General features: G+C 41.2%; 2 protein-coding genes across 2 annotated transcripts in view; one reads left to right on the top strand and one right to left on the bottom strand.

Moving 5' to 3' along the window:
- LOC134798208 (ras-related protein Rab-2A) overlaps positions 1-247 on the bottom strand; it is a 29,297-nt gene extending 29,050 nt beyond the window's left edge. Inside the window, exon 1 of the mRNA XM_063770572.1 lies at positions 34-247. Coding sequence (XP_063626642.1) covers positions 34-79 — 46 coding nt within the window. The 5' untranslated portion in view covers positions 80-247. The remainder of the gene's footprint in view (positions 1-33) is intronic.
- A 2,593-nt stretch (positions 248-2,840) lies between these two features.
- Positions 2,841-13,634, top strand: LOC134798170 (uncharacterized). Its single transcript, XM_063770515.1, has 7 exons — positions 2,841-4,290; positions 6,980-7,152; positions 7,894-8,031; positions 8,694-8,779; positions 9,932-10,089; positions 11,182-11,460; positions 12,317-13,634. The coding sequence occupies exons 1-7, from the start codon at positions 3,054-3,056 to the stop codon at positions 12,520-12,522; spliced, it is 2,277 nt and encodes a 758-aa protein (XP_063626585.1). The 5' UTR covers positions 2,841-3,053; the 3' UTR covers positions 12,523-13,634.
- Positions 13,635-14,113: the final 479 nt, after the last annotated feature.

The following is a 14,113-nucleotide window of genomic DNA, read 5'->3' as shown; positions in this document are numbered from 1 at the left end:
AGTAGATATAATATCAGGAAATAAAATCAATACCTGTGTCGCCAATGATGATGTATTTGAACAAGTAAGCGTATGCCATTTCGAACTTTTATTCTTCAGATCTTAGTAAATACCGAATAAGAACAAAGACGGTTAATGTTTTAAAGCGCAATTGTTATTAATTTGAGACGCAATTTTAAGATATTTCACAGCTGGTCGAAGTAACTTGTCATTGTGGAAAAACTGAAAACTGATTGAATGTATGAATGACTTAGGGAACGAAAGAGTGAATGAAACTTGAGGCGTTTTTTTCGACGACAACCACAAGCATGTAGTTAGTCTAGAAACGGTTCAAGTCGAGTCGATTCAATCATTTCGAGCATTCAGTCAGTGCGAAACTGAACTGAAAACATGGAGTTATAAGAAGGAGTGAACTGTCACTTTTTTTGCCATACTAAATTGAACCTTATCACAGAGCCAGAAAGACGTTCGTACCAGTACAGAGAAAACGGTCCACTTGAGATAGCAAAGGTGGGCCGCGGTGTCTCACTCGCACATGTTGCCAATGTTAAAAATATACCATTGTGGTAGTATTTATATCAATATACTACTAAAATTAAATACCTTATTATATTATTTAAGTGCTATATTCAGAGTACGGTTCTGATATCTTTTAGGAAATTTGTATATAATTATGATGTCAATATTATTAACTGATTTAACCAAGCATGTGCACAACAATAAAAACACTAATTTTGATATGGTAGACATTGTAGTAGTAAGTTTGAATATTAATTGGTATCCCTAACCTGATGACATATTTACAAAACACGTGAATGCAAAATTTCTTAAAAATGGTGAAGAAATGTTGCGTTAAAGGTTGTGGGAGTGAAATAATTTCTAATTGTGTAATATCGTTTCACAAGGAAGCCACAATTATTACATTTTACGATAAAAATACAAGTTAGACATTGTCAAACTCATTAGGGTGACCATGATGTCGGCACGATGTGAACCAGTTTTACCACTTCCTTTATGGTTTTACACAATTCTTATTACGTACTTAAACGTAAGTTTTCATAAATAGGTATGTATTTATTTCGGCATGTTTAAATTGGTGAAATGAGAGCCAATACAGAATAAATAATTGCAAAAATTGAAATCCAAAGTCCTTAAACATTACAGACACATTTATAAATTGTTATAATAATAAAAAAAACACATAGATAATAAAAGAAAAATAGAAGTTTATCGTAATTTACTGACTTTTGGGACGATACCAGAAACGTTACTGGGAATTTAGCCCTCATAAGCACGAGCGCTTTTTCAACGCGCGTTACAAAAGGGGTTGAATCCGTTCACACGCTAAATTCGATTTAACGACCAACGCTTAAAGTCGAAAAAGAAAAAACAAGGCTTGATAAAAAGCGCCACCACCATCGTGTGAACAAATACACATGTTTCCATTTGTTTCATTCTAACGCGCTTTTTTAACGCGCGTTGAAAAAGCGCTCGTGCGAATGAGGGCTTATATACCCTCTTTGGAAAATTTACTGGGAACGGCACATCACTACTTTCTTTACATTTCACGACGCTTCTCTTTTCGCACAGATGGCCTACCACCGTGAACACCGAAGTTCGCAAATTACGGGCATCTTTCTCTTTTACTCCTATAAAGGAGTAATTACAGTGACAGAGAAAGATGCTCGCAATTTGCGAACTTCGGTGTTTATGGTTTTCGGTGACGCCGAAATAATTTTTAGCTTGTAAGATTTTTACTATTGTACGTATGTTAGTTTGTAAGGTATGTATCTATGGGCCTTACCCCGGCTACAGACGTAACTATAAATCGTAGCGATTAAACTGTGCAGTCCGAACTGCGCAGTTTTATCTACCGTGTGTATGACAAATCGTTGTCGATTATCGTAACGATTTGTCATACACACGGTAGATAAAACTGCGCAGTTCGGACTGCACAGTTTAATCGCTACGATTTATCGTTACGTATGTAGCCGGCATTAGTCGCCTGATAATAAATGATATTTATTTTTTTAATTTAATTTATGCTCCAGTGATAAGCGTCCTAGTTAAAAACTATAACAAACGGGCGTAGCGGATCCACGCGACCCTGAGGCAGTGGCGGATTTGCTCTAAGGCCGAGTAGGCCCGGGCCTAGGGTGGCAGTCTATATGATGGGTGCTGAGAAAGGGGCGTCTAGTGCTTGCTACAGGGCCTGGGGCCTAGGATGGCAAATACTGTAAATCCCCCACTGCCCTGAGGGCCTACCCCAAACCACTTTCGACATATTGTCTCTCTGTCGCACTTGTAAATTCGTACGTAAGTGTGACAGAGAGACAACACGTCGAACTTGGTTCGCGGTAGACCCTCTGGTTCTGTCACCATATCTGTCTCTCTATCTCTCTCACTCATACCCGTGTTCTTGACAGACGTTACGGCGGACCACATTCCTGACGATCCACCATGTTCGTGGTCCAGTGCGCCTATTAGCAACAGCTTTTAGAACAACTAAATTAAGTGCCTAAGGTTGTGTGAAGCGTTTTACAGAAGAGAAAAAAACTATATCCATCCCTTTTCAGGCCATAATACTAGTACAGCGAAAATACAGTATGATTCTCTATAACTATGCACGAATAAGAAAAGATCCTGGCCAAACTATATATTCAATGTTATCCTAATATCCCACATACATATGACTTATGGTCACCCTAATTAGAAAGAGATGCAACGGCCCACCCTGACTTCTCATGTGGACACACTTTTTGGCTAATGTACTCTGTCCGGTTTACTCTCTAGGTCCGTGACTGAAAACAACACTATTTTGAAGGCGAGTCTGTTGAAATAAATGTCAATTTGGGTTTTTGTTATTATTCAGAAATGTAATACTTCTCATGGTTCTATAATGTTACTTTAATTGATCGTCGTCATAAATGAGCGATAGATTGTGTTTTGTGTAAAATTAATTACTACGCGTTTAATCTCTACTCAACTTGCTTTTGGTAACCTTAAAGTTAATTAATGTTTACAATGCCGACGAATTTCGTGATATCGTAGCCATGGATTCTATCGAAGACGGTGGTTGTGTGAGAAAATCCTATAAACTGAATAGTGACGATGATATAAGTAGGAATTGTAAAGGAGCATCAAAACAGCGAGGTTTGAACGAGAATAGTGAAAATGTGCGTCCTGTGTCGGATTCCATTTCCAATGACACAAACTGCGTACCACCGAATGATAGCCATTCAAGGCGCTTGATCTGCTCGAGCAGCGGCGAGCCAGGGCCATCGGGGAGACTCGTCGCTGGCAGTGAGGAGTGTTGTAATAAAAACATAGCTAGCAGCCAGGCTGTAGGTGCCAGGGTGAATAACAGTTACCTTGAGGTTGCAGGCAGCAGTAAGGCTGAGACCATTGCGCGAGATAATGGCATCCCCAGCACCCAGGAACTACAGACCTGCCAGAGACACAAGGTGTGCCAGGAAAAAGCTGGAAACACCTACAATTTAAATTTCCCCTCAACAAGTGCCACAAGCAGGGTTTGTGATAATTTCTTTGACAATGCAGGACTGAGAGAAAACAGGAAGAGGCCTTCAAGTTTGAAGTTAAACAGGCCTAACTTAGATGCAGATGACAGCTCAAGTGACACTGGTAATGATGACTACTCTTTAGGCTCTGAAGATGGCTGTATCTACACTTACAGAGGTGGGGAGCACTTGGCAGACCTGCCTAGCTCCTTCTTCAGTCTTGACATGGGTCTCCCCCTGGACAGGCACCTGCCCATACACCCATTGTACCAACAGCAACCTGCAGGAGCAAATGCTAGAGAACATGGTTCTAGAGCTTCAAGCCCCGAAATGGACTTTTTAGAAATGGACTTTGACCCTGGACCCTCTTGTGAAGTGGACACAGGTGACGAGTCCACACCAGATGCTGATTTAGATGTGGCCGTGAACATGCCTGAGGAGAATGAGCCTGTGTTGAGGGAACCTACACCAGAATTTGTTCCTTTAAGGAACGCAGAGCCTAGTAGACCGGTTAGTTCAACATCACAATGCCCGGAGCCTTCTACCCACAATTACAGCATGCCATCCACTAGCAGAGGCATTCCTACAGCACACAGTAGCACAAGAGAAGATTCAGGGAATAACTACACCTTTGGCCCTTACATTACCCATGTTAATTTCAAAGGAGAACAACTGAAAGTTCGCAGAACAATGGCACGGGGTCCCTGCATTTTGCCGGTCAGCCTGCATCTTACAAATGGAGACTTGATTACACCTAGAGAAGTATTACATCGTAAGTATATTTAATTATGCAGTGTAGGTCAGGAATAACATAACATTTGGCCCTCATTATGCATTTAATTTCTAACTAGTATAATTAGATTAATTAGGACTGTTGAGTTAAGTAAGCTTGAACTCACAACCTTGGTTTTTATGCACACATTAAAGGACTAAATAAATTTATTGTTGATTTTAAATCTTATAAATTTAAATTTTGATAAATGCAGGCAATAAAATTAAAATTAATAATAATTTTAGTTTTGGTCCATTAAGTTGAGTCAGACCTCAAACATTGATAATGCTATGGACTGATAACAAACATTGTATTATAATGATGCTTTGTTGTGAGCGCAGTGACTAATTGGTCAATAATTGTGTTGCAGTTAAGTAATGACTATATTGGTCATTTAATTGTAGTGCCTATGAGGACAAAGGCAATATCTTATCTTATCTTATCTTATTGTTTTCGGGGGCCCTTGCGGATACACTTCGACCCATAGGGATCTTTTGTGCAGTTACCCCCTAGAAGAGATCCGTCAACTACTCAAGAGCTTTTCCCACCATATCCATGTGTCGGATGATGGAGCTCATGGGTAGCGTTTTAAAGTCCTTTGGTTCCAGGTATCCTGCTCCAAAGTCCTTCATTCTTTGTCTGGCGAGGGTGTGACATTCACACATTAAGTGTCTTACTGTCTCTTCCTCTTCGCCACACATACGACAATCGGTGTTGTCAGAGTGTCCCATCTTGGCCAGAAATCCTTTGACCCCGTAATGGCCAGTAAACACCCCCGTTATGATTTGGAGTTGCCTTTTGCTAAGTTTCCAAAGCTTTTTGCTCCAGCCGGAGTCTATTCCTTGCATAAAGAGCTTTGCATGCTTTAGACCCGTCAGACTATCCCATTCTTCCTGGTGTTTGGTCTTGGTATGGTCTTTAATAGCCGTTGTGATGGTTCCCTGTGAGAGCCCCACGAATGGTTCCGGACCTATAAGGTTACTTACAGATCCGGCTCTGGCGAGTTCATCTGCATTTTCATTGCCTATGAATCCCTCGTGCCCTGGGATCCATACCAGTTGCACCCTGTTTTGCCTTCCAAGCTGGTTCAGAGCTTGGACGCCATTATATACCAGTCTAGAGTCCACTCTGGGAGCTTCGAGCGCTTTGAGAGCGGCCTGACTGTCGCTGAGTATATAGATATTCTTCCCTTGGGTTCGCCTAACTATATTCTCATGCACACAGGCAATTATAGCGAATGTCTCGGCTTGGAAGACAGTGGCGTAATTGCCCATGCTTATACTACTACTAAAGTCATTTGCATAAATGCCTGCCCCCGTACCAGATTCTGTCTTAGACCCATCTGTGTACCATATAATGTCGTTTTCATCAGAGATTGGTGCTTCAAGACCTTCGGTCCACTCAGCCCTTGTTGGAATTTTAACGTTAAAATTCTTATGGAACATAAACTTGGGTTGCATCTTATCGCAGCCCATGTTCGTAATCCTTTTCATGAAATTGTCGCATTCCATGTTTGTGTGTTTGGTCTTTGGCTTGCTATCGCTCCAGAGGCCTGTTAGGGTCAACCTGTGTAGCGATTTCCGCGCCTCAGATTGTATCACTAGGTGTAGCGGCGAGAGGTCTAGCAGTACCTCCATCGCCGCTGTTGGCGTCGTTCTAAACGCGCCAGTAATAGCCATGCATGCCGTTCTTTGTATTTTCATAAGGGCATCCCTGCATGTGCTCTTTAGTGTCCTTGGCCACCATGCCAGGCATTCGTACAAGATGACAGGTCTTACCATCATGGTATAGATCCATCTTAGTACCTTTGGGTTTAGACCCCACGTTTTGCCATAAGCCGATCTACACATTCCAACCAAGGCAATATCACTTTCAATTAAAATATGGTATTGTAATTAGATAATTTAAAACAAATAATATAGGGGATGAATATTGGGATAAAAAAAATCCTGTCCTCTTTCAGTATATAATTAATAAAGATCTGTGTGCCGAATTTGATCAATTCAAAATCCATTAAAAAAATTTTAGTGATGTAGGATAAAATATCCAAATATCTCCGTTACTTTCACATATGTAATAATACTCACTTAACTTACATACCATCGCCCAAGCTGTTAACTGTACAGTCGCCATCAGGTATATCGGAGCGGCCAAGGTGTTCACAATATCTGAACACGCACTCTAACGCCCTGACTATAGAGGCGTGTTCAGATATTTGTGAGCGCCTTGGCCGCTCCGATATATCTGATGGCGACTGTACATCGGTGGACCTTATGCCTTTTGTGACAAGGTCCACCAATGTACAGTTAGGAGTGTTGCTATTTGTACAAACCTATGGTTATGGAGAGCTTGCAACTTTAGGAGAGAATACTGTGTGTTGGTATTTTTTAAATCTGGTCTTTTCTAACCATTATCAATTTATAAACTGAAATAAATGTCCTATATACTAAGAAAAAGTGTCCAAGGCCTCCAGTGGCCCAGGCTGGAATCGAACCAGCATCCTCTGCTATCGCTGCAGGTGCCCGTGATATTCAGCCACCGGGCCACAGCGGCACAGGTCAAAATTTTGCCAAGTATATGCACTTCTTACTGGACGCTTATGGTGCCCCCTCATTATCAATTTTTTTTTCGAATATCTTATATGGTCTCGGTCATCATTAATGTGTCATTTACTATGTGTTATTCACAGACGACGAAAAAATGGAAGAAGAGGAGGCACCCCTAGCACATCAGATCAACCAAGGCGAAGGCACAGGGATCGACCCTGTCAATGTCTCCACCGCTCTGTTCCACATGACCATGGCGAAGAAACTGATGCTCGAGAAGAATCGGTCGGATGAAGAGACTGAAGGATCTGTGGTGGTAATAAACCATGTTATTAATTATTCATCCTGACCTAGCCATTTTCGGCCTGTGACTGAGTATGCACTGGCTAGTGAGAGCGACGATCGTGAGCTCTCAGGTGGCTGACGTAGCCTATTTTTGCAGTGAATGTACGTCCACACTCACCGCAGGTCAGCACCCCTCCGACAAAATTGTAGTTTATGACCGCAGGTGGTCGGGCCTTTAACTCGTCACGCTTTGCGTCGAGTTCCATTCGCCTCTGCTCTTCAAAGGCTTGCACTTTTGTACTCACTGTATGCCTCCACTTCGGCCGATCTTGTGCCGAAGTCTCCCAGTGCGATGGTTCAATGTCACATTCGGCGTCGCAGGCGTCCATAGGCTATGGAGACTGCTTACCATCAGGAGTTCACGTGGCCGGTGTCACACTAACTAACCAACTACTTGAAAAAACCGTCAACATGTAGTATTATGTGAAAGTGTGTACTTACGGTATTATGTGAAAACACTTTAGTTAATGGACGTACAAACATGGAAGGTAGGTACATCTAATGTAGATAATCACACAACAACTGCACTACAATCTTTTCTGCTTTGCCTTGAGGTTGACTGGTAGAAAATGCCTCATGGCATTAAGTTCGCCTTTTGTACATTAAGTTGTTCTTATGAGCAATAAAGTTTACATAAATAAATATATAAAATAATTTGAATATTTTTCTCTTAAACGTCGGATAATAAACTTATTAATTTATTTACCTACAGTCCGGGGAAGGCCCGTCATGTTTAGGAGTAACAGAACCACCTACCAGCATGGTGTGGTCGGAGCGGGAGGCCTGCGAGCGCCAAGTGACGCAGATAGGCGTCAGCGCGTGCGGCGCCACCGCCGTTGTTAATGTTTTCGTGAGTATTCTATGTCTAATATTGTCAAGACACGTAGACCTATTTGCTACGGATGTAGATGCAATGAGTATGCACTTTTGTCTCAGGCGTTGCCGTTTGGCACGTTTATTCCTTGGATCGCGGGTACTAAGCTCATCTAATGTCCTAGCCAGGAGATTAACTCTTGGCTACCCCTAAAAGGTGAGGGAAAGAAAACGTGTCCAGTTTGTGCTCTATTTCTAACTACATTTGGCTATCAGGTCAAGTTTGGTATCATTGCTGTATAAATTATAGACGAAGAATTCATTTATAAAAATAATAGTTGTACCTTTCATACAAAACATGGATTTTTGCTGAGAAAAATAGTATTCAATTTAATTTTATGCGTCACTTTTTTGCCCTTCACAATCACAGTGTGGCGATTTGCACTAAATAAAAATCAATTTAGCCAATTTTTTTTTATTCTGATAAATATCACTTCAGTAGGCATGCATAATTATTATGAAAATTATATGTGACGTCCTCAATCAAAAGGTTTGCCGCTTACCACAATGACGAAATTTGCTTGTATCTTTATACGAATAACCTGTCATTCAGAGCTTCCTTATGGTAAGCAACAATGTGGTACCTTTTAATTGGAAACTTCACATATTATAATGATTCTTCATAAATTTGCTTTACAGATTGCATTAGGCGTTCCAGTTAACATTGAAAAAATCAATACAGCTGTTGGAACGAGGCAGAGAGCTAACAACGCTCCAATACCCAGGTAAATGAGCGAGCATACGCGCGAGGCAATGTCCTCGAGCACAAAACGGCCAGTGTAGACGTGCCTCGCGCGCGCCGCCTCGGCCGAGACATGTCTACACTGCCCTTTTTTTGCACGAGGAAATTGCCTCGCGCGTATGCTCGCTCTGTGTGGACCCGGTTATTGTCATCATTTGACATTTGTCTAATTTAGACCTTTTCAAAAACATACTTTATTTGTACAAAGGATACTAAGTAGATAAGTTTTGCAAAACATATTTAATTTTTACAATCGTTCAAAATAATTTCCGTCACAGTAAAAACCTTTAGTCATGCGTAAAAAAAACCAATCATTAAAAATACTTATCCATTTTTTTCTGGAAGATACTCATGATCTTATAAATTCCTCATCACTAATAAATTTCTGCCCTTTCAACTTATCTTTAATAATAGGGAATAAAGCAAAGTCGCAGGGGGCTAAAATCGGGGATGTAGGTATGCCGGGTGCTCAAGCATTTTTATCCCAGAAGTTAAAAAAAAGAACTGTTAGAGCCGCTCGATATGCTGGTGCGTTATCCTTAAATTTATTTAGCACCCAATTTAAACCGTGGGTTGACCACGAACGCTGTATAGTGTTGGAAACGTTGGTATGTATTTTAAATTTATTATACTACGTGATATAATCCATTTACATATTTTTATTTCATGAGTAACTATCACTGTAACCAAAGGGAATAGAATGTATAGAGGCCGATTGTCAAAGTAAATTATGTAGCCACTGTAAATTTACTGCCATCTTTCGACAGAAGATAAAACTGTTAAAACGCCATTTGACTTTGATCCTTATTATTTCACTGATATGTGTTAACTTATTGAATGTTGATATTAACGATATCTACTCGCCTATAGGCCAAAGGTATGGTGCAATCTTTTCGAGCGATGGCGCCATAACCTTCAGCCTACTCTCGAGTAGATGGCGTTAATATTAATATTTAAGAAGTTAACACACTAAGTAGATGATCAAAGTTAAATGGCGTTCTAACAGTTTTAATCTTCTGACAAAAGATGTCAGTAAATATACTGTAGCTACATAATTTACCATGACAGTAACTCTCTATTTCAAATTCTCTTTGCTGTAACCGAAGACAATATTACGTGAACACTTTGTCAACAGGTACCTGTTATCGCGTTCCGTGGCCGGCTGCACGGCGGCAGACCTCGTGAACGGGATCCAGAAAGCTTCCGAAGGTCTGGTGGCCGCCAGGTTCTTCCCCATGTATCCGGAGCGAGCGGTGTCGCTGTCGCATTGGCTGGCGGACTGGATATCAATAGGTCAGAATTCTTTGATCATTTTCTTGACTGAGCACTACTGTTAACCTTTTGACCACCAGACGTCAACTGACGCGCGCGGCTACAGCCCAATATCGACCTTCGTGCATTCCAGCAAGGTTCACGATGACGCGGCGCGCACGATACGCGCGGCGTTCAAAAGGTTAATGTAATTTCTGAAATTCGTTGTTGAACTATATTACAGACGGTTTTGCGCGATAGATTCTTAAAGAAGGATTATTTTAATGTATAGTTGAGGAAATATAAAGTGAGCCGATCTTGTTCAAAGTTGTTCGAGAGATCGGCTCACTTTCGTCAACCGCCTTCCGCGCCTTTCGCGCCTTTGAACGCCAGACGGCGAAGGAATATGCCGTGCCCCGGACGCCAGGCGATCGTCATTATTTAAGCGAAATTGAACTTTACGGAGTCCTGCGTAAGTCCCTATTGCATTGGCGAAGCTGACGGCTGTGGCTGTCGGCGTCCGTGGCAAGACTTTCCGATGACGCCCACAGCCGTCTGTGGCTGTCAAAAGGTTGCTGAATACGTTTTTGGGCAGCTCCATTGGTTTATGAAAATGTGTAGGTACGCGGCAGTGAAGTAAGCAGAGTTTTATCAATTAAAATTACTGCTATCGCATGCTCATTCTTTAGAAATTAACAGCAAGATATGTGCCTATTAATCATGGAGTTCTCACAACCCTATAAATAATATGCAATAAATAAATTATGAATTGTATAAAACGTGTTCGAAATTGAGAAACTATTTATGTAAATTTTAATTCGTTCAGACACAATTAACCCACTTGTTACTAAAACTAAAAAATCTTACCCCTGATTTTTTTATGATTTTTCGATATATTGCCAATTAGCCACTACAAAAAAACCAAAAAAATAATGTGGCGTTATAAAAGACGGTAAGGTTTACTCGGGTAATTCCGAATGTCGAAAACTGTCGGATAATTCCGAAAGAGACTTTTATTATGATGGAATTAAGGGTGATTTTCATCTGAATTTCGGAATTATCCGACATTCGGTAATACCCGAATACACCTTAGTAATAAGTGGGTTAATTATACTTAGTCACTTTTTGTTACAGGGGCCGTCCCAATATTAACAATGAACCTGCAAGTGGGCTGCGAAGGTGAAATCCCCGACGCGTGGCACCATCAAATGGTGTTCGGCGTCTCGCCCCGCGGCATTTACCTCAGCAACCCCGTAGAGTGCACAAGAGAATGCGCGCTGTGGCCGAAACTTACGTCGCCGTCAGTTCTGCTGGTTAGAACGAGGGACGTCCTGGCGAGATTCACCCCGGATACCGATCTTACGCCGCTGATGGCTGTGCCGGATAGGAGGTTCAACACTTTTAACGTGTTAGGTGAGTTATTGGAATACTTTTACCTTAGAAACCCTGTAGAGTGTATAAGAGAATGTGCACTGTGGCCGAAACTTACGTCGCCGTCAGTTCTGCTGGTTAGAACGAGGGACGTCCTGGCGAGATTCACCCCGGATACCGATCTTACGCCGCTGATGGCTGTGCCGGATAGTGCTCATTTTTCGATTGCGATAGCTTACGTTTTTGGGTAGCTGCCGTTCCTCAGCCCACCAACGAAGCGGCAGCTGACGTCCACGAGGGTTCATTACTCATCGCCCTAACCACTTTACGAGTTATCGCCCGGGATGCGGTGACCGATGACATTTGCGCCTGGTCCTCGGTATATTAGGCGGCAGTGAGAATATATTCTGTGATAAAACTATATTAAAAAGGCCACGTTTTAACCTTAATTTTATTTTCACCACACCAGCTCGGAAAGGCTTACTTTGCACTTTAAAAACTGATAGCAAAGTTGCATTTTATTCACATGTGAGACAAAGTAATCAAATGCAAATTTTGAGTTGGTTTCTTATGTTTGCTGGTAGAAATGACTTTTAAATTATGATTTTGGATGATAAATTTTTAATTACATTCATTTGGATTTGATTTGGTTTGATTTTATTTTACATTTAATATTTGCTTCAGGTTGGTGTGGTGAAAAATTTTGTGTTTCACTCGGGGGCAAATTTTGTTTAACCCTCGTGCTTTGAAACCCTCGCAATGCTCAAGATACCATTTTTCGAACCACTCGCTATGCTCGTGGTTCAATTTTGGAATCTTTCGCTTGCTCGGGTATCAATGTTAGCACGAGCAGTTAAACAACAACTTTGCCCCCTTGTAAAACAAATAACTATTTCAGGTCAAGTAGTAAACGTGATCCGCGAGTGGCGCCTGGCCGGCTGGGCGGCGCACGGGCCGCGCACGCGCTACGTGCGCCTGCCCGCCGCCTACCAGGCCGGCGTCACCGTGGCCGCGCTCACCGGCTCGCAGGCACACAAGCGACTCACCACGGCGGCTCAACTGCCGATATTGGCCCCGCATGTTGAGAAGTTCGGCGTCGGATAGTGTGGGGAACATGAGGTAATGGTGTGTTGCACTGATGGTATTTGTGCGAGCAGAAACTTGTGAATATAACCTGTATTACAACTATGAAGGGCGCTATTAGTAAAAAGAGTGATAATTATAAAGGTATGCACCTACTTGAACCCGTTACCTATGGTCGCCGTCACTGTGGCCGCTCTTACCGACTCCGGGGCCCACAAGAGATTTACAACGGCAGCTCAACTGCCGATATGGGCCCCTCATGTTGAGAAGTTCGGTGTTGGTTAATGGTATGTTGCAGTTGTTTCACTGATGGATATGTGAGCGAAAAGTAGGGTTATGTTAACGTAACCTATGTATCGAATGATAGGCAATAAAAGTACTAGCATATTGGGAATAAGGCGACCCGTCTGCCCATACTAGACCCTCATGTTGAGAAGTTTGGTGTAAGGTAGAAAGTAACAGTATGATATAATTTTGGAATTCGTATGAGCAGAAACTTATTATATAACCTGTATAACAACTACATTAGAACCTCTATAATCCGAACTAATTGGGACCCAGACTAGTTCGGATAATCGAAATGTGGGTATTTTGGGATGAAATCAAATAAAAACTACACCTTTTAATATAAAACCAGCACGGTATTTTAAAATTTGACGTCGATATTAACCTTGAAATATAAAACACCTAAAAATTAGGTTTTTTCATTATTTTTAAAGTCGTCACGGCAATTGAAATTTACAGAAATGTGTAACCTGCTGAAAACAAAGTTGTTACAATAACATATGTCACTGATTCAGTCCATAAGTTTTGTTACTATGAAAGTTATGTGATCATCTATCACTTATCAATCCAAAAATGTTTCGATTTTTCCTCTGACTGTCAGTAGATTGTGATATTGTACGTTGTACGTAGCCATTGCCTTTAAAAAAATATTTACCTAATTGGATGCCATTGTGAATGTGAAGTTGTGAACACTCTTTTAGAAGGCGGAGTCAACCTAAAAAACCCACATTGACTTCCATTGTGTGTCAACTCAAAAAGTCATAGCTTCACTGACTGGTCTAAAGATGGGCAAAAGTGACCTCGAAAGGTTACTTTTATCACTCACTAATAAAATATGATCTTTTACTGTTCTGGGCAACACTTCTGCGTATTATTAATTTATACCTGTTATTCTTTATCTCTTTATTTATTTTTCGTCTTAAGTTAGGTTATTTATAATAGGTACAAAACGATAAAAAATACATATAAACACATTACACATTATAAAAAACCTAACCTAGGGTGCCGCCAGCAGCGGGGCAAGGCCCAAGCTACCGGTGGTCAGGGCCGCAGAGAGAGGAACCGGCGGACTATCCGCGCCGTGTCCAATTATTATTGTGTAATTTTCAATTATCATCATTTTATTTTAACACCATAAATAAGTTGCATTCTATGAACACTATAATATAACCCTGGACCAATTTTCTATCTAATGCACGTATATTTTGAATGGCACACACAATTAATTACCGCCAGAGGTGGTATAGGCAAGATATTAGATCCCCCACTACATAGCAGTAACATAGTTAACCGTAGTGTGATATCCCTATCGATTTTTAGTTATAGC

The sequence above is a fragment of the Cydia splendana genome, chromosome 16, assembly GCF_910591565.1.
Source record: "Cydia splendana chromosome 16, ilCydSple1.2, whole genome shotgun sequence".
In the NCBI taxonomy this organism is placed as follows: domain Eukaryota; kingdom Metazoa; phylum Arthropoda; class Insecta; order Lepidoptera; family Tortricidae; genus Cydia; species Cydia splendana.
The sequence above is the reverse complement of the archived record's forward strand: the minus strand, read 5'-3'. Positions and strand labels throughout refer to the sequence as shown.